This window comes from Acinonyx jubatus, chromosome C1 (assembly GCF_027475565.1).
Source record: "Acinonyx jubatus isolate Ajub_Pintada_27869175 chromosome C1, VMU_Ajub_asm_v1.0, whole genome shotgun sequence".
NCBI lineage: Eukaryota > Metazoa > Chordata > Mammalia > Carnivora > Felidae > Acinonyx > Acinonyx jubatus.
Genome location: NC_069381.1, coordinates 155,949,925 through 155,969,932, shown reverse-complemented (window position 1 = coordinate 155,969,932; position 20,008 = coordinate 155,949,925). Strand labels below are relative to the sequence as shown.

At 37.3% G+C, this 20,008-nt stretch overlaps 1 protein-coding gene across 1 annotated transcript in view; it reads left to right on the top strand.

Annotated features, from left to right (window-relative positions):
- Positions 1-146: 146 nt before the first annotated feature.
- CFAP210 (cilia and flagella associated protein 210) overlaps positions 147-20,008 on the top strand; it is a 36,300-nt gene continuing 16,438 nt past the window's right edge. Inside the window, exons 1-5 of the mRNA XM_015085990.3 lie at positions 147-311; positions 5,695-5,921; positions 9,007-9,180; positions 9,287-9,480; positions 17,144-17,300. Of these exons, the coding sequence (XP_014941476.2) occupies positions 251-311; positions 5,695-5,921; positions 9,007-9,180; positions 9,287-9,480; positions 17,144-17,300 (813 nt within the window). The 5' untranslated portion in view covers positions 147-250. The remainder of the gene's footprint in view (positions 312-5,694; positions 5,922-9,006; positions 9,181-9,286; positions 9,481-17,143; positions 17,301-20,008) is intronic.

Sequence of the window (20,008 nt, the reverse complement as noted above, 5' to 3'; positions counted from 1 at the left end):
ACCTTGTTCCTGTGCCTGCCCGCGAGAGGCACCCCACCCGCACGCTGAGCCTCGACTTCCTGCGCAGGCGCATCCGGGGTTCGCTGGCCCCAAGGCGGACTGCAGTGCGTTCACCGTTCCTCGGTGGCGGCGCCCTCGTCACTTCCGGCGGCGTTGCTAAGCAACCGCACAGTTTGGCTAACACTAGACCAGCAGGACTCCTACACTCCCCGCCTCGGAGTAGCTTGGAAAGCCAGATAGCGCCAAGGGCATGTCGTCAGAGATGCTGGTGCGGTTCGGAAGGCGCTCTGGACAGGCGAAGGAAAACACAGGTGAGCTAAACTCGCCTCTCCAGGCACAGGGATTGCTCTGGCCTCCAGGCATACGGTAAGAGGCAAGGGTGCCAAATCAGAGTTTAGGTTACTTTTTGAAATGGGCTGCACCAAATCCAAAGCATCCCCATGGGTATCGTTGGGCTCTGTGTAAATGAACAGTTTTGTCTTCATATGATTGGGTAGGTGAGAAAAGTTTACAAATAGGAGCGGAGGAAAGAGAAGTTAGAGACTCCCACTTGACCAGCTGGTCTGAGCCTTGAGCTGTGTAGTTGCAGTTCCAAGTGTCTGGTATTTGCTGAATTCCCTTAAGCTTTTGTTATTCATTGAGTGAATTGGAATATCTTTTGGAAGTATCAATGACCTCATTAGAATCTTGACCCTGCTGTGAACCTACTGAGTGCTGTTAGGAAAGTCTTTCATGGAAATGTCTCAATTTCCTCATCTCTAAAGTGAAGGAGTGTAAAAAATAATGCTACTTAGGTATTATAATCTAGGTGACTTGTTATAAAAGTTTGATTTTTGAATACAAGTAGCCTAGGGGGACATCTAAAGAACTCTAACAATTTGAATGATTTTGCTTTCTTAAGTATGTAAATTCCCAATTAATGTTGCAATGATGACCACCAGAACCTTGGGAGTTTGGACTGAGTTCATGTCATCACCTGAGCTTTTGTAGCAGTAGAGCCTCGTTCTGCCAGATGCAGAGTGAGAGCCAGCCATTATCCCTCCAGTGGACACTACAGGGTATTTATGCAGTGAAGGACTTACGAAGTCCTGACATGTAGGAGAGAGACAGTAACCATGTGACATATAGTGAAAAAACAACAACAACAACAACTATTACTCTCACATACTTTCTTACATACACAGTACTATAAAAGACTTAGATTTATGTGAAAGGTTTTAAAAAATGTTTTGTGTCACTTGGTCCAAAAGTTCCTATCTGAGCCTCACTGCTAAATTATAATTTACATTTAGAAGTGTATGAAGTAGGAGAGGGGTTCAGATATGTAGACAACTATCTGTAAAACAAATAATTATCTAAAGATTTAATGGAATGACATCAGCCAGAATGGTGGAATAAGGATCTCCAAAAATCCTCTTCTCTATTAAATCGAAAAGAACCCCGGGGCACCTGGTTGGCTCAGTCAGAAGAGCATATGACTAGATCTTGGGGTAGTGAGTTCAAGCCCCATGTTGGGTGTAAAGCCCACTTTAAAAAATTTTATTTTTAAAAACAACACTGACAAAAATCGTCAAAACCAAAATTTTTTTTCTTTAGAACTCAGGAGATTAACCAAAGGCTTGTAACAATTGAAGAGTGTTTTATCAGGAAGAATAGCTGAATCTTGGTAACAACAGTAAGTTTTTTGGCATTTTAACTTGCTCTTGTCCCATACTTTTTTCCTAGCCCCATGGAAGTCTAGAAAACCACTGCAACCACAGTGAATGCCAGTGGCTTAGTAACCTGTGGAGGGGGAAGGAAAGGATTGGATTCTCTCCACAGCCTTTTTTTAGATAACTATTATTCTACCTGTCTCACAGTTCCCTGGAAAATCCTACTGAAAATGCTTAATTTTATTTTACCTGACTCAGAGCTCACTGGGAATGTTTGTTAAAACAATCATTGACAATTTTTTAAACATCACAACTGCCTGAAGTAGTGATCACTGTTGGTTGTAAACAAGCTGACCAAAAACTTTAAAAGAACACCTGGGAAATGAGATGTCCATAAAGGGCTTTGAGAAGCTCCCTACATATTCCTGGGAGTCCAGAAGGACAAATGCATGCATAGTGCTATACACATGCCCAGGAAATACCTGAGAATTTAGCTTTCACCTCTAGCTAAATTTGAGGCTCAATGCAAGAAACAAGTAAAGGCTAAGACAGAGTTGTAAACTACCTGCCTGAGCATTGAAGTCATGCTCCAGCACTCACAGAGAGTTTCTTGGCAAAGGCTGGGAGATTTATTTAAGGAAATTAAATTTAATTTAAGGAAACTTCTGGGGCACCTGGGTGGCTCAGTTGGTTAAGCGTCCAACTTCAGCTCAGGTCATGATCTCACAGTTTGTGGGTTCCATCCCTGCATTGGGCTCTGTGCTAACAGCTTGGAGTCTGGAGCCTGCTGTGGATTCTGTGTCTCCCTCTCTCTCTGCCCCTAACCCACTCGCATTCTGTCTCTGTCTCTCTTAAAAATAAAAAAAAATTTTTTTTAAAAGCTTAATTTAAGGAAACTCTGTCCAATTATTAGCTGACATTTAAGCTAACCAAGCTGAGATTCCAAAAGCCACATACAGCAAAGAATACAGACTTTACAGATTTAGTTCAGGAAAATCACTAAACAAACCACAACAGCAATAAAAACAAACTTTGGGTGTGTGGGGAATCTGATATCTAGAGTTGCCACATGTTATTTAAAATTTACAACTTTCGACAAAAATGACAAAGCATGCTAAAAAATAAGAAAGAAGTTTGAATAGGAACTGTTCCTGAGGAAGCCCACGTTAGACTTACTAAACAGTTTCTTTTGTAAATTTACAGTTACTGTGAATATGTTCAAAGAACTAAATGTCAAAGGAACTACAGGAAAGTATTAAGAATGTTGTCTCACAATATAGAGCATATAAATAAAGAGATAGAGATTATAAAGAGAAACCAAATAGAAACTTTGGAGTTGAAAAGCACAATAGTTTCAATGAAAAATTCACTAGCGGGGCTCAAAAGCAGATTTGAGCTTGCAAAAGAAAAAACTCAAAGAACTTGATCATATATTGATTGAGATTGTCCAGTCTAAGGAATAGAAAGAAAAAAAGAATGAATAGAAATGAGCAGATCCTCAGAGAAATATAGGACACCAACAAGTATACCAAGATGTATATAATTTGAGTCTTAGAAGGAGAGTAGAGAAAGGGTTAGAAGAAGTAATGGCTGTAAACTTCACAAATTTGATGAAAAACATTAATCTATACGTTCAAGAGCTCATTGATCCTCTAAAATGGATAAACTCAAACAGATCCAGAACCAGACACATCATGATCAAACTGTCAAAAGACAAAGGGAAAGACAATCTTGAAAGCAGCAAGAGAGAACAAATGCAACACATAAAAGTCGGCCTCAATAAGATTGTTAGCTGATTTCTGCTAAGAAACTATGGAAGCCGGAAGACAGACGGTTGACATATTCAAGGTATTAACTGAAGAAGACTTAAAGATTTTTTATCCATGAAAACTGTTAAAATATTTCCATGTCCTGGGTGGCTCAGTCAGTTAAGCATCGGGCTTTGTCTCAGGTCATGATCTCACAGTTTGTGGGTTTGAGCCCCACATCGAGCTCTGCTCTGACAGTGCAGAACCTGCTTGGGATTCTCTCTCTCTCTCCCTCTCTCTCTCTGTCCCTCCCCAGCTTGCGCTTTCTCTCTCTCTCTCAAAAATAAATAAATAAACTTTAAAATATATATATATATTTCCAGGTAAACAAAAATATCAAATTCATTGCTGGCAGACCTACCCTACACATAGCTGACCTACACATAGACCTACATATAGCTGAATTTAGATATAACTTGATCCAGGACACTATTCTATCTATCAGCTTTGCTTAGCTTTATTCTCTAGGTGGGGACTTGGTATGTGATAGGCAAGATGGTACCTGTAGTTCTAAATTCACTCTTTACTTCAGCAACCAATTGCTCAGTCCCATCAACTTTAATTCAAACCCCAAGAAGACTCTAATTGATCCTGGCAGCTTTTCTCTCAGTATCTTCATCTCTTTCTGGAGCTATGTGATTTCTTGCTTTTGCTTTTCTCTGTACTTTTGTTTCATTTCATCTAATAATAATAATAGTAAACATATTAATAGCTAATGCTTATTGAGAATATTTTGTGTGCCACACATTCTCAATTATTTGCACACACAAGTTCATTTAATTCTCACATCATCCATATAACATAGGTCCTATTAATATCTCCATTTTGCAATTAAGGAATTAGAGAGTTAAATACTTTTGTCTACAGGGACACCTTGGTGGCTCACTCGGTTGAGTGACTGATTTTGGCTCAGGTCTTGATCTCATGGCTCATGAATTCAAGCCCTGCTTTGGGCTTGCTGCTATCAGTGTGGAGCCAGCTTTGGATCATCTGTCTCCCTCGCTCTCTCTGTCCCTCCCTTGCTCGCACTCTCTCTTTCTCAACAATAAATAAACATTAAAAAAAGTAATTTTGTGTAGATTTACATAGTTCATACGTGGTATGTTCATTTAGGATGCTTTTTAATTCATATATAGAATACCCAATTCAATCATGTTTAAAAATAAGGACATTTATTTGCTCATATAACAGGAACTCCAGGTTTCAGGTCTAATTGATCTAGCATCATAATGAGATCCTCATTGCCCCATGTTCCCCCTTTGTTTTTTCTTTGTGGTTCACAGTAACAGCTTTATCATAAGGCTACTTCCTTTTGTGGTCATAGGATGCTGCTTATCTGGTCTTCATACTTCCTTGTTCATATCTAGCTGGAGAGTCACTCTCAGATGTCTCTCCCAGAAGAACAGGAAGAACTTTTCTAAAAGTCTCAAATAGGGGGGCCTGGGTAGCTCAGTCGGTTAAGTGTCCGACTTCAGCTCAGGTCATGATCTCACAGTCCGTGGGTTCAAGCCCCGCATTGGGCTCTGTACTGACAGCTCAGAGCCTGGAGCCTGCTTCAGATTCTGTATCTCCTTCTCTCTCTGCCCCTCCCCTGCTCATGCTCTGTCTCTCTCTGTCTCAAAACTAAATAAAAACATTTAAATTTAAAAAATAATAATAATAAAAATAAAAGTCTCAAATAAATCTCTTTTCCTTTTGTTTGCTTATTACAGAAATAACTGTTGCCAAGGGAGATACAAGTATTGTTTAACTAATGAGGCCCACCCTGAGACTGTATTCAGTTCTCCAAATTACATTGCCACTACTCAATTAGGAAGGGATTGAATAGAGTCAATCACAATGTCTACAACTCCAAAAGATTTTCTTCCAAATTATCCCCCAAATTATCCATTTATAGACTGCTGCTTGGTCATTTTTTTAAAAAAGCTTTAATAACAACCTGTTGGGGTAGGTATTATTGATCTCAACTTTTAAAGATTTGATACTAAGGCTCCAAGAATTTAAATGACTTGCCTAAGTTTACAGAGTAAGGAAATGACCAAGCAAATACTCAAATCTGTCTTCTGATTTCAAGTTCTTCTATACTTTCCACTTAATCCCAGCTGTCCTTGAAATAATAAGAATAAAATTATTATTTAAAAGAATTTCCGGTATCATGACAATATAGAAATGTCTGAGAAAAAAATATTTAAACTCTTGAAAGTCTTTAATGTTTATTTTTTAAAATTTATTAGAAATAAAGAACTCTGAAGAAGATCAAGTCCTCTATCCACCTCTTCTACCTAGCAAGGTCGATCTCCGGCAGGTTACCATAATTCCACACAATGAGTGGAAAAGGATTCGAGATAGCCTTGACAGTTTGACAAGAGAAGCAGCATGCCTTCGTACAGAAAGAAAGGCAAAGAAAGAAATGCATTTCCGATCCCAAGAAGTGGTAAAACATTGGACTAATACATACGCAGTAAGTATTAATCACCCAGGAATACATATGTACTGAAGACTCACTCTTGTTTCTTTGTACATTTTATAAATATTTTTTATGTGTAAAATATTATAAAAAATGCTAGGCACCTGGGTGGCTCAGTCAGTTGAGTGTCCAACTTTGGCTCAGGTGATGATCTCGCAGTTCATGAGTTCAAGCCCTGCATCGAGCTCTCTGCTGTCAGGGCAGAGCCTGCTTGGGATCCTCTATCCCCACTTTCTCTCTGACCCTCCCCCACTCGTGCATATGCACTTGCACTCTCTCTCTCTCTCTCTTTCTCTCTCTCTTTCTCTCAAAAATAAACATTTTTTAAAAATCATAAAAATGCTATGAAGCACATTTTCAACAGCTTTATTTAGAAGTGACAAACAATAAAATAGACATATTTAAAGTTGTACAATTTGCTAAGTTTTGACATATTTACACACCCCTGAAACAATCATTATAATTAAGATAATGAACATACTCATCACCAAAACAAGTTTCCCCATACTTGATTTACACCTTCTCACTCCTTCCTGCCCCTGTCTCCAGGCAGCTTATCTGCTTTCTTTCTTTTTTTCAAGATTTTATTTTTAAGTATTCTACACCCAGCGTGGGTCTTGAACTCCAACCCTGAGATCAGGAGTTGCATGCTCCACCGACTGACCAGCCAGGTGCCCCTGCACTATTTTCTATTTTAAATTTTGCTCAGCATAATTTTTTGAAATCCTTTCAGAATTCTTTCATGTTGTTGTGTGTACCAATTGTTCATCTTTATTGCTGAGTAGTAGTATTCTATTATATGAATGGACCACAATTTATTTATCTATTTAATTGTCGATGGTTTGACATCAACCAAATGTTGGTATTTGAGCTGTTTCCAGTTTTTGGCTATTATAAATAAAGCTGTATATGAACATTCATGTGTAAATCTATTTGTGGACATATACTTTCTCTTCTCTTGGGTAAATATCTTGGTAGAATGGCTGAATAATATGATGGCTGCATATTTAACTTTGTAAGAAACGTCCAAACTGTTTTTGAAAGTAGTTATAATTTTACACTCCTGTAAGAAGTGTGTAAGTGTTCTATTTTCTCCACATTCTTGCCAACTTGCTGTGGTCAGTCTTTTTAATTATAGACATTCTAATAGGTGTGAAGTAGTATCTTACTATAGTTTTAATTTGAATTTCTCTAATTACAATGATGTTGAACATCTTTTTATGAACTTATTTTCATATTTTCTTTGGAGAAGTGTTTATTCAAATCTTTTGCCCGTGTTTAAACTGGGTTTGTTTTCTTATTATTATTTTGTTTAGGTAAGTTTTAAAATATTCTGAATACAAGTCCTTTATTAGATATTTGATTCAAAAATATTTTCTCCCAACTGTGGGAAGGGGCACAGAAAGCTTTTGGTACCTTGCTTTAGAAACAAGATTCATAATTTAGTCTCTTTTTTCTCGAAGAGGGAAGAATTAAATCATGACTGATATCACGTATTACATATATTACATTCTGAAAAAGGCAAATCTGTAGGGAAAGAAAACAGATCAGTGGTTGCCAGCAGCTGCAGACAGGGGTAGTGGTCGCTATAACAGGGCGTGAGGGTATTTTTGGGGAAGACGATGGAACTGTTCTATAAGTGACGATGCATTTGTAAAACTGTACACTAAAAGAGGGTGTGTAAATTATACTCTAAAAATCTTGATTTTGAAGAAGTCTCTGGAGTGGAATATGCCATATAATACTTTACATCTCTACAGATGTTAAAGAATAAGAAGAAATATAGTAAATGTGGTAGAAATGTAGTAGTAAAAGCTGGTTTTTTTTTTTTTTTTTTTGTAGGCACAGAGATTGATAAAATAGTAGATCAGAAGAGAGAGCTTAGAAACAGTCACATGTTATATATGGGAACTTGACATATGACAGAAATGTCATTCAAATCAGAAGGGAAAGGATTAGGAATTCAATAACTGATACTGAGATAATTGGCATACGAAAAAATGGGATTATATCCTTACCATATAGAATATACAAAAATGAATTTCAGCTGGATTAAAGACCTAAATGTGAAAAGTAAAACAGTAAAACTTTTGAAATAAATCATAGAATATCTTCAGGATTTTAGGGTAAGTAAGGTTTCCTTAAGGTTGTCAAAAGTATGACTCATAAAGAAGAAGAAAGACCTCATCTGACATGACGCATTGGATAGAAGTAGTTATTTAAAGGAATAAAAATAGTTTTATATATATATATATATATATATATATATATATATATATATAGTAAATATATATAGTAAGTATATATTTTTTTTAGTAAATATAGAAAGAAGCTTTGGAGGTACCTGGGTGGGTCCATTGGTTGTGTCCAACTCTTGGTTTTGGCTCAGGTCATGATCTTGAGGTTTCCTGAATTTGAGCCCTGTGTCAGGCTCTGCACTGACAGTGCGGAGCCTGCTTGGGATTCTCTTTCTCTCCGCCCCCCTCTCTACCCCTCCCCCACTGGCACTGTCTCTGTCTCTCTCAAAATAAACTTAAAAAAGAAACTTTGGAAGCAAACTAAGAAACCAATAGTGATTATCTTAGAGATTGCTGATGGAAGTTAGGATTGGAGGGAGAGCTTCACTGTATACCTTTGTAATATTTGGGGGTTTGGGGACACCTGGATGGCTCAGTCAGTTAAGCATCTGACTCTTGATTTTGATCTTGCGATTTTGCAGGTTTGAGTCCTGCATTGGGCTCTGTGCTAGGAATGTGGAGTCTGCTTGGGATTCTCTTTCTCCCTCTCTCTCTGCCCCTCACCAACTCCCACTGTCTCTGCCTCTCTCAAAATAAATAAATGAACTTTAAAAAATTTTTTACAAAAATGTTTTGGTGTTTTGAACCATGTAAACGTGTTAGCTACCCAAAAGCTTAATTAAAATATTAGCTTCTAAGTGTAACATATTTTTTTATTAATGATATATGCAAATATAACAAAGACTCATAATGAAAGACTCATATTTCATTATATGCAATGTGAAATTTTGTAAAATTAAATTGAAAAATGAAGACAGAAGACTGTTTTTTTCTTATTACAGGGGATGAAAGAACAGAAACTTGAAGCCAAAAAGAAGCGTGATGAAGAAATAGAGGCAGAAAGACAAAATCTTGATGTGGAGGAAGCAATATACAAACAAGGAGAAAGGAAAAAGGCTATTGAATATGCAAAGCAATATCAATTTTACCAGACAGAAAGAGTGAAAAAGTTTCATGTACTACTTGCGTTTTCTTGCATTTCTCTATATATTTAACATATCTCTTTACATAAATAATTAGACTTTATTTCCTTAAAATGCCACAATTTTTTTTTTTTTGTAGTCAGGACTTCTTCTTAGTAGAGTTATGAAAGAACGTGATGCACAGATTGAATCCCAAAAGAATAAAATAAAATCAGATAAAAAATGGGAAGAACAATTAAAACTCAACATTGAAAAAGCTTTTAAAGAAGAACAAGAAAAAGCAGAAAAACGACGCAGAGATAGAGTGGCTCTTGCCAATGATCATTTAAAACAGTATGTATATAGAAATTACCTTTTTTGTATCTCATTTTTCTCATAAAAACTTTTTTTTCTGATTATAGAAGTATAATGCTGTAATACTTAGTAAGTAGAAAAACTACAAAGAAAGTTAAAAAATCACTATTACTCTCTTACCCAGAGATAATATGTTAGTTACTATGGTCACAATGATGCTGCATAACAAACAAGCACACAATCTAGTGGCATTCAACAGTAAACATTTCTTTCTCATGCATCCATAGGTTGGTTGGGATTGGCTGCACAGCTTTTCTTCAAACTACAGGGCTGTCTGGGCTTGCTTGTTGCTATGACTATAGCTCTGATCTGTTCCATGTGTATTCATTTTTGAGGTACAGGGAAACTTTTCTCATGGTATTGACAGGGATGTAAAGGAATGAGCCTGAGCTTGCAAGTACATGGCTAAACTCAAAGGCAAAAGTCAAGGAAATACACTTAGTCTCCTGTAAGTCTAAAGCAAATCACATGGCCAAGCCAAACAACCATGGAACAGAGAAATAGACTCCTATGGAAGTGGGAAGTGAGAGAGTGAATCTTTTTGAGCGGTAATCTAATCTACCACAATAATCTGTTATCGTTTTGGTATATTGGTATATAGCCATACAGACATTTTTTGGTGGTAGTGGTAGAGGGAGTCAGATTCATTGAACTATAATTTACATTTACTAATAAAATTCACCTTTTAGAAAGCAGATAGCTGTATAACCACCCCTAAATCAAGATACAGAATACTTTCATCATCCCAAAAGTTCCTTAATGCCCCTTTGAACTAAGTTCTTTTCCTTACCCTCAGCCCCTGACAATCATTGAGTGACTGATACAGACTTTTTTTTCTGAGAATATATACTCTTTAGAAAATGAAATTGGATCAACAGTATCATTGTATATTTTTTCACTTACAGTATCATGAGCTCTTGCTATGTCAGTAAATAGAAATCAAACCCGAACCTTTTTTTTTTTAATGTTTATTTTGAGAGAGAGCATGCATGTGTGCATGACAGAGGAGGGACAAAGAGAGAGGTAGAGAGAATCCCAAGCAGGCTTCATAACTGTCAGCACAGAGCCCAATGCAGGGCTCAGTCTCATTTACCGTGAGATCATGACCTGAGCCAAAATCAAGAGTCGGACACTTACCCGACTGAGCCACCCAGGTGCCCCAAACCTGAACTTTTTAAAGAAGTAGCTACTATATATATATCAGGAGAGGGGATTGCATTTGTGCATAATTTTATTTACTTTTCTAAATACTTGATACATGCAAATAGGAAAAGGCATGAAGGGGATTCAGTGAATAGTCTGTTCCTTGTCTATCAGCCACCTTGTTTCGCCGGTGTAAGGCTTACCAGTTTCTTTATAGTTTAAATGTGCATAAATATATCAAAAAATTTAAACAATATTCTACTTTTAAAGAAAAAATAATTTTTGTATTTAACCATATCATTAATATATGATCAAACAAAATGAAAATTAAAATCACTAGAAACTCTGTAATCCAGAGTAGGTACTGTTAACATTTGGGCATATATTTGCTACTCTTCAAAGTTATTTTTTTTAATTTTGCAAATAATAAATGAATATATACCTGTTTAAAATTCAAAACAGCAAAATTTGGAGTAAAATTAAAAAGCCTATCTTCATATACACCCTATTCAATGTCTCTTTAAATCCCATTTGCCTCTTCACAAATAGCCATTATTTAAAGTTTTGTGACTATCCCTTCAGAATGTTTTATTATAGTTACTAATATTTATATGCAGGACATATTTAAGTATGTTTATATATTTTTTACCATGGATATTATACACTGTATTTTTCTGTGTCTTCATTTTTTCACTCAACAATATACCTTGAATATCTTTTTTGCCATAATATAAGGATCTGTCACATCTTTTCAAATAATCCTATTGTACACAAAGAATGTACCATTATTTATTTAACTATATTGTTATCGAGGGAAATTTGGATTTCCCCTCCTCCATTTCTAACAATGCTATGGTAAATAAACATCCCTGACCATATTTATTTTGTAACGTTTGTGCAAAGATGTATTTATGTAGGATAGATTTCTTGAACTGAGCTTGGATTTTACATGTGGGGAGATACTGCCAAATTGCCCTCTGAAAAGGATTTTAAGTGTGTAATCAATGATATCTGATACCTTTTTCTTTATGTTATAATCAATTCTGGACAGTACTTTTTAAAGAATTTAATGGACCAAATAATAGTATCTTTTAATTTATATTTCTTTTTTATTTCTAGTGAGGCAGGTTATTGTTTCATGTGTAAATATTCATCTGCTTTCATTTTTGTTACCATAAATTGTTTACTCCATTGTTCTCTTGTGTAGGTTCATATTTAGAATATACTTACTTTGATGTGATCTGTCTCTTTTTGTTATTATGGTTTTGGGTTGTGTGTGTGTGTGTGTGTGTGTGTGTGTGTGTGTGTATACATATATATACATGTATACATATATATACGTATATATATATGTATGTATATACATACATATATATATTCTTATAGGCCTATATATATTTATTTCTTACAGTCTGAGTGACATAGATATCAATTCTTAGGATGTATGTGTTGCCAAAGTGTGTATTCTTCAGTCCTTTGAGCCCCTAGTAAAAAGAGAAGGGAAAGCTTTGGACTTACTGTAATGTTTTTCTTTGTCAGTGTAGAGATCCAAGGGTTTATGCAAGTTAGAGACAGAGCCATTGGCAGAAGGAGGCAAATATTTGATCAGTGAGTCACCTTTGAAAAATATCTCTTATGTTGGCTGTTGCAGGTAGCAGACTGATCTCCAGGAATCTACCTGGCAAGTACTAACACTTCACAGGCCATCCACCTATAGCCTTTGCATGTAGACTGTGTTAAGGCCACAGGATCTCCTTTCCATGTGGTCTTTGGCAATAGATTAGAAGTTCCAGCAGGTTTAATGCTTGTTTGGGTTGTTTCTTTGGTTTATCTTCAGTGCAGTCTAGGAGATGTTGACCAGGTTCAGCATAAATTCCTTTCCTTTTCATGGTACACTCTGTCTTTGTGGATGATGGCCAAGTATTACTTATCCTCACTGCATTCTCAAGTGCCCTGTTTTTTTGTTGAAATCTCTTGGAAACTCAAGCATATAGCTAAGACTTGGCTTTATTCAGTTTCTTGTAGTGGTGTAGAATTTCTTCTGTTCTGCTGATTGCTTTGTGGGGAGTTAGGAGGGAAAGATATTTGACACGTGGGCTTGGGTTCCCAATTTGGTTTCAGAAGTCTTATGTCTTAAATTTATTAAGAAATATTCAATTCTGTAATTGAAAACAACAAAGGAAAATGCAAATCTATTTATTATAAATGGTTTTTTAAGTATACGAATTCACAAAATTATCACCAGTGATATTCTGTTGAATGTTGATTCATGTATCAGTTTTATACAACTCAGAATGCATGGCACTTAAAATACTGTTAGGAATGGTAATCAGCCCATAAAAAGCCTCTTTAAGCTAACAATAGAACTGGAATACTAACACTGGTATTGATCTGAGTGGATACAGAGGACCATGTGGTAGAAAAAGAGAAAAGAAGGAAAGTTTTCTTCCTGCTTTCTTGAATGATAAGAGTCTATTCAGGGGAAAAATTTTTTAAGATAGGCTACTCATTTATTAGTAAATTCATTTATCCAGTCATCCATTCATTTTTATAAACATTTATCGGACAATCTCCACTTGCCAGCCACTATTCTAGTAACTGAGACTGTGAAGATGAATGCAATTGTCTTTTTTCTTAAAAAGTTCACAATCTGGGGAGGAGGTATAAACATGGAACAAATAATTACAGCATGATAGTAGATATCTTGATGAATATACGTACAGGATGTGTGGAAGCATATAAAATGGACATCTCAGTTCATACTGAATTGTGAAAACTGAGTAGGAATAAGTCATGCGAATAGGAAATGGAGAAGTATTTTAAGGAGAGGAAATAACATGGGTGAAGGGCCAGAAGTTAGTTAGAGTATGGTGTATTTGGGTAGCTACAAGTAGTCAAGATGACTATAGTAAGAGGGCAAAGAGGGCGATGTTAAAGATGAGATTGGAAAGAGGCAAGGGCCAGGTCATGGTGTGCCTTGTAGGCCAAAATTTGTAATGACTTTCCACTTTGAACAAAGACCATATTTTAACACACCCAAAAAAAGGAAATTGGAGGATATCGAGAGGCAAGACTCTTTTGAATGCCCTATTAATTGTATTACCAAGTGCTATTCAGGTATTACCTGGTGGTGGTTTAAAATATGTACATACATTCTTTGATACTCCTCTCTTCAGAGGATGGAGTCTAATTCCTTCCTCACTCGAGTGCAGGCTATACAGAGTAACTCATTTCCAATGAAGAGAATGAGTAGAAATGATGATGTGTGACATTCTGAGAGAGATTAGCATATAAAAGGCATTGTGGCTTCCTCCTTCCTATCATGGATCACTCATTCCTGAGGATGCCATGATGTAAGGACACTAAAGCAGCTCTATGGAGAGGTCTATGTAGCAAGGAGCTGAGGCCTCATGTCAAGAGATATGTAAAAATGGGTTCTCCAGCCTGAGTCAAGCCTTTAAATGACTACTGCTCCAACTAACATCTTGACTGCAACCTCTGGAGAACTACCTAGCTAAGCCACTCCCAGATTCCTGAATCTCAGAAATGGTATGAGATAGTAAACATTTATTGTTTTAGTCCACTAAGTTTGGGGGTAATTACTTAGTAATGGTTAACCAAAACACACTGTACAGCTGCTGCCCTGTGCCTGAAAGTGAGATTTTTCACACATTTTTAGAACAATCTCTAGGCTGTAGACCTAGTCATTCTAGTCCATTTTTGGGCTTTGAGCAGTGTAAGAATCTGCCTGTGGCTCACAGCCCAGTGGGCATAATGAGGATGGGGCAAATGAGGGACTCTAGTGACACCAAAATCCCCACATGGAGGGATTTTGACCAAGAACCTTAAACATAATTATTGAAAAGAAATTTAACAGTATCTGTAGATACTGCATATAATTCTATTTCCTTCTAGGTAAGACTTTCTCTAGGAAGGGGCCCGTAGAACTTGCTTAAGAACAACTCAGTTCCTATTAATCTCATCAACTTCCCAGAAGAAGGGAAAATCATTACAGGATAGTTTGCTTGACTTTCCCCTGGATAAGATCATCTAGGGAAAAAGCAAAGAGAAAGGAGGGCTTAAGTGATCACATCCTACTGATTAAAATTCCTATGGATTAAAAACACACCCTAAATCTAAGAACTTACAAATTTATAACTCCAGTCCAGACCACTCCTTTGGGTCCCAGCTTCACATACAACTGCGTTTAAGACATCCTCCATTTTGATGTCTCATAGATATCTCAAATTTAAAATGTCTAGCAGGAAAGTATTTATTCACCACCCCCACAGTGGACATTCTAGTGACACCCTTGTCTAACCCTCAGTTGTCCAAATCAGAAACCTAGAAATACACCTTGATTCTTCATGTTCCTTTATTTCCCACATCAAATCTATCAGCAATTCATGTTGAATTTTTTCTCCAAAATGAATCTTAAAGTTACGCTGTCATCTTAGTCCTCATGTCCCATGAATTATTGTGTCAACCTCTTAACTGGCCTACTATTCTCTCTTCCTAACCCCTTCTTTCATCATCCAGAGAGATTTTATTAAAAATTGATCATATTGTGGCAGCTGGGGCTCAGTTGGTTAAGTGTCCAACTCTTGATTTTAACTCAGGTCATGATCTCACAGTTTGTGAGTTTGAGTCCCACATCTGGCTCTGTGCTGGCAGCATGGAGCCTGCTTGGGATTCTTTCTCCTTCTCTCTTGGCTCCCCGACCCTCTCAAAATAAATAAATAAGCTTTTAAAAAAATGATCATATTGTTCTCCTACCTAAAACTTTTCAATAGCTTTCCATTCATTTAAAATAAAATGGAGGGGTGCCTCGGTGGCTCAGTAGGTTAAGCATCAGACTTCAGCTCAGGTCATGATCTCACAGGTGGTGAGTTCCTGCTCTTGGGTAAGCTCAAGTCCCCCTTTTGGGTGAGCTCTAGCTCCACTCCGGGATCCACACTCTCCATCCCTTCCTGCATCTGGTGGGATTCTCTCTCTCCCCTCTCTCTGCGCCTCGTTCACTCGTGCTCTCTCTCAAAAATATAAACAAACAAATAAAATGGAAACTTGACCATCTCCTGCTAAGCCTCGTGTGATCTAGCTGCATCTTCTAAACCTCCTTACCTACCACTCCGTCCCCTTAGTTACTGTGTTTCTGTCATACTGATCTTCCAGGCCTTGAGCACCTGTCAAACTTTTGCTCGCCTCAGGGCCTTCCCACATATTTTTCCTTCTGTATGGAATTTTGTTCTACCATTCTTCACCCGTAGACTTCTCACCAGCTCAAAGAATCTTCTTTGCTTCTAAGAATTCTAACGAACTAAACAATAAAACATTTTTGAAAATTAATATTTTTAGGGCAATTGTAAACCTGGTTTAGCTGTAGACAACAATGACTTTTTTCTTAGCTCCTCCTCAGGAAAATGATTGTGGCTCCAAAGCTGCTTACTCTGTACAGATGAATCAACTGGGAATCTCCTGTCCTCCATTGGCTTAATAATACCAAAGTGAACTTACCATCTTATTTAACTGTGTAGTCCTCCGCGGCACGGGGAACAGAATTTTCCCTTCTGAAGATGAGTGATAAGATTCCAAGAAAATATTCTTTTGGATCAGGTGCATTTGAAAGGTTTATTCCTCAATATTTTTGTCTAAGTGTATTATTGATCTTCCCTGTGCCTACCTTTCAGGAAGAAAAAAAAAAAATAGAGACAGCAGATAAAGAATGGTGGCAGAGTAGCCTGCACACTTGATTGACTGACAAGAATGCATGAGCAAGTAGACTAGACATCTTAGGCTGAACAGCCTTGTTAGTATGCAGAGGATTAATTGCCAGATGGGGGCACTCAGAGTCTGCAATAAAGTACTGATTGTGGTAGGGCTGGGAAGGTGGGTGAAAGAGGTAGAGCTAGAGCTAAACCTCACAGATCACAGCCTCGCAGTAAGGAAGCTGTTCCAGGATCTCTGCAGAACTCACACATAAGCCCTGTGTGGCTTACCACTCAGAAGGCACTATAGCTAGTGGATGTGGACTAGAGAAAGAGTGATCAGCAAAGTGGCTAGTTGGGTAAGGAAACCCATTTCCTGAGAGGCTAGACCCATAGGTTAGGTACCATTGTCTAGTGCTGACTAGTGAGAAACACTAGGGATTAAGGACTTTTCTGTAAAATAATGTCACTATTCCACTATACTGTCATTCAATTAACTTGAACATTCAATTAACTTGAACATTCAAATGTTCAAAGGAACATTTGAATCTAGTGTAGGACTTCATTTTGGTCAGCAATGAAACAAATTTCAGAGAAAGGAAAATATTGGCAATCTTAGCAAGATTGGATTTGGCTTTCATCACTGCTCTTTATATATTCCCTTCTTGTCCTCAAAGAAATTCACTAGTTTCCCCACAGCTTCACATCATCCCAGGGTGGAATCTCACTCATGTATTCAAAATATAACCTATTTTTCTGCTTTGCTGTCGATTATAGTTATTCTTTTGCTTTAGAATAAAGGAACATGAAGAGGAAGAAGAAAGAAGGAGAAAACATGAAGAAAAGGATGCAGAGGAAATAAGGCGACAGAATTCATTACATGAAATAGAAATGAGGAAAAAACTAGAAAAGAGAAAAGAAGAGATAAATGAAAGCAGAAGGCTGTTTTTTGTAAGTTGAAAATATATCTCTTCAAAAAAATGTATAATGTCTAATGCCTAACTTTTAACGTATTTTTTATCAATAATAATGTTGAAAACAAGTTGCTATTGAATTGGGTTTTTAAGTATATTTTTGGGGCGGCTACATTTGCTCTGAAATTATGTGGATGTGCTCTCATGAATGAACAAGAAAGAGAAAAGAGAATTAGACTTTCTTTCAAGTGAATGCATTTTCTTATCCTCAAAATGAGAGTTGTGAGGAATGAGTGGAGCGGTATGTGTCTGGTGTCTGCGACACTGCTAAGAATTAGTGCTTGATAAATGTAATAGTTATTTTGTTTCTATTGCAACTCACTTTATTTTGTAATTTTTTACATTCTTTTCTTTAAAATTAGTTTTTATTCTTACTACATTCACAGAATTAAAACATCAAACACTACCAAAAGGCTTAAAAGAAGAGTAGCCGTTCTTTGCTTTACCCCTTCTGCTTGGTAATAACCACTTCCAGGTTCTTTTAGCTGTTTGTTCTGATATGAAATTATATTCCAAATAATCTGTATATTTTAGTAATGGAATACTACTCAGTGATCAAAAAGAAAGAAATCTTGCCATTTGCAACAGTGTGGATGTAACTGGAGGGTATTATGCTAAGCAAAATAAGTCAGTCGGGGAAAGACAAATATCATATGATTTCAGTCACATGTAGAATTTGAGAAAGGTAACAGATGATCTTTGGGGAAGGGAAGGAAAAATAAGATAAAAACAGAGAGGGAGGCAAACCATAAGAGACTCTTAAATACAGAGAACAAACTGAGGGTTGAAGGGGGTGGGGGATGAGGGGGGTGGGAGAGGTGGATGATGGGCATTAAGGAGGGCACTTGTCGGGATGAGCACTGGGTGTCCTATATAAGTGATGAATCCCTGGGTTCTACCCCTGAAGCCAAGACTACACTGTATTTTAACCAACATGAGAATAAAAAATAATTGTGTATTTTAAAAATATATACCAAGTTCTTTTTTTTTTATTTTTTAATGTTTATTTATTATTGAGAGACAGAGAGAGACAGGGAAGGGGCAGAGAGAGAGGGAGACACAGAGTCTGAAGCAGGCTCCAGGCTCTGAGCCATCAGCACAGAGCCTGATGCGGGGCTTGAACCCACAAACCATGAGCTCATGACCTGAGCCGAAGTCGGACGACTAACCGACTGAGCCACCCAGGCGCCCCCCCCTTTTTTAAAAATATATATCAACTTCTAAAGATATAGATCTTGGGGTGCCTGCGTGGCTCAGTCGGTTGAGTGTCTGACTTCGGCTCGGGTCATGATCTCCCAGTTCGTGAGTTCAAGCCCTGCCTTGGGCTCTGTGCTGACAGCTCAGAGCCTGGAGCCTGCTTCGGATTCTTTGTCTCCTTCTCTCTCTGCCCCTTCCCCGCTCATGCTCTGTCTCTCTCTGTCTCTCAAAAATGAATAATGGCTAAAAAAAAAATTAAAGAAAAAGATATAGATCTTGATTTATCAATTTTAGACATTTTCTGTCTCTCTGCCCTGGTAGTTAGGATTGAGTTCTTTTCTAACACTGTTCTCTTCCCATTCTCTCCTTCCTCTAAAATAATTGTGTTACAATTATAGCTAAATCATTATCATTATTATATAAATATTGTTCTCTGAAGAGCCAAACAGTATATACTATGATTATATTTCTTTGCTTGCATAAATGTTTTTCTGTGATTAAAATAATTGTGTATTTATTTGCTTTGATGGCTGTACACCATGTTTTTTCCCACATGTTCCATAAGTTCCGTCAAATGTATATTGATGTTAGTTTTCAAATATTCATCTAAATAATATCAAATTATCTACATTATTGTTTTTTTTTTTTTTAGAGCTCCCCCATCCAGAGTTCTCCATCCTTCTCCTTCTGGGCTGCTTGCCCTCTAGGCCTCCTGCCCAGAAGTCATTCTTGCACTTCCCTGGGTTACTTTCTTGGGCTGAGGCTCCCATATCCTGAATCACATGCCTTCCTCTTTCTTGGTTTACTTCTCCATCTTGCTGAAATATATCTTCAAGTAACCTCCTAACAAAGGGTATACAGGTCAATTTTAAAAATTCTTATCTGAAAAGGTTATCATTTAAAATCACATTTGCTTTATAGTTTGACTAGATATCGAATTCTGGTTCAGAATTCAGAATTTTATATTCATAGTTTCATAATCATCTGGCTTCCAGTATTGCTATTGAGAAGTATGATGTCATTTAGAGTCTTCAGCCTATTTATGTGATCCGTTGTGTTTTACTTTTTTCTCTCTCTTTCTGAAAGATTTCTGGGTCTTTATGTCTGCAGCTCTAAAATTTCACAGTAACATACTTTGGTACAGTTCTTTTTCACTAGTTTCACAGTGATCGAGTCTGGCAGGGGAATTAGGAATACAGGCAAATAGACAGTGGATGGGGAAGGAAGAACACTTTACACTTGTATCTTGGGGTTTGTTTTGTTTTTTTGTTTGTTATTTTAGAGAGAGTACGAGTGGGGGAGAGGGCCAGAGGGAGACAGAGAGAGAAAGAGAGAGAGAGAGAGAGAGAGAGAGAGAGAGAGAGAGAGAATCTTAAGCCAGCTCCTCGCTCAGCACGGAGGTCCACATGGGGCTTGATTCCACGACCCTGGATCATGACCTGAGCCGAAATCAAGAGTTGGTCACTCAACCGACTGAGTCACCCAGGT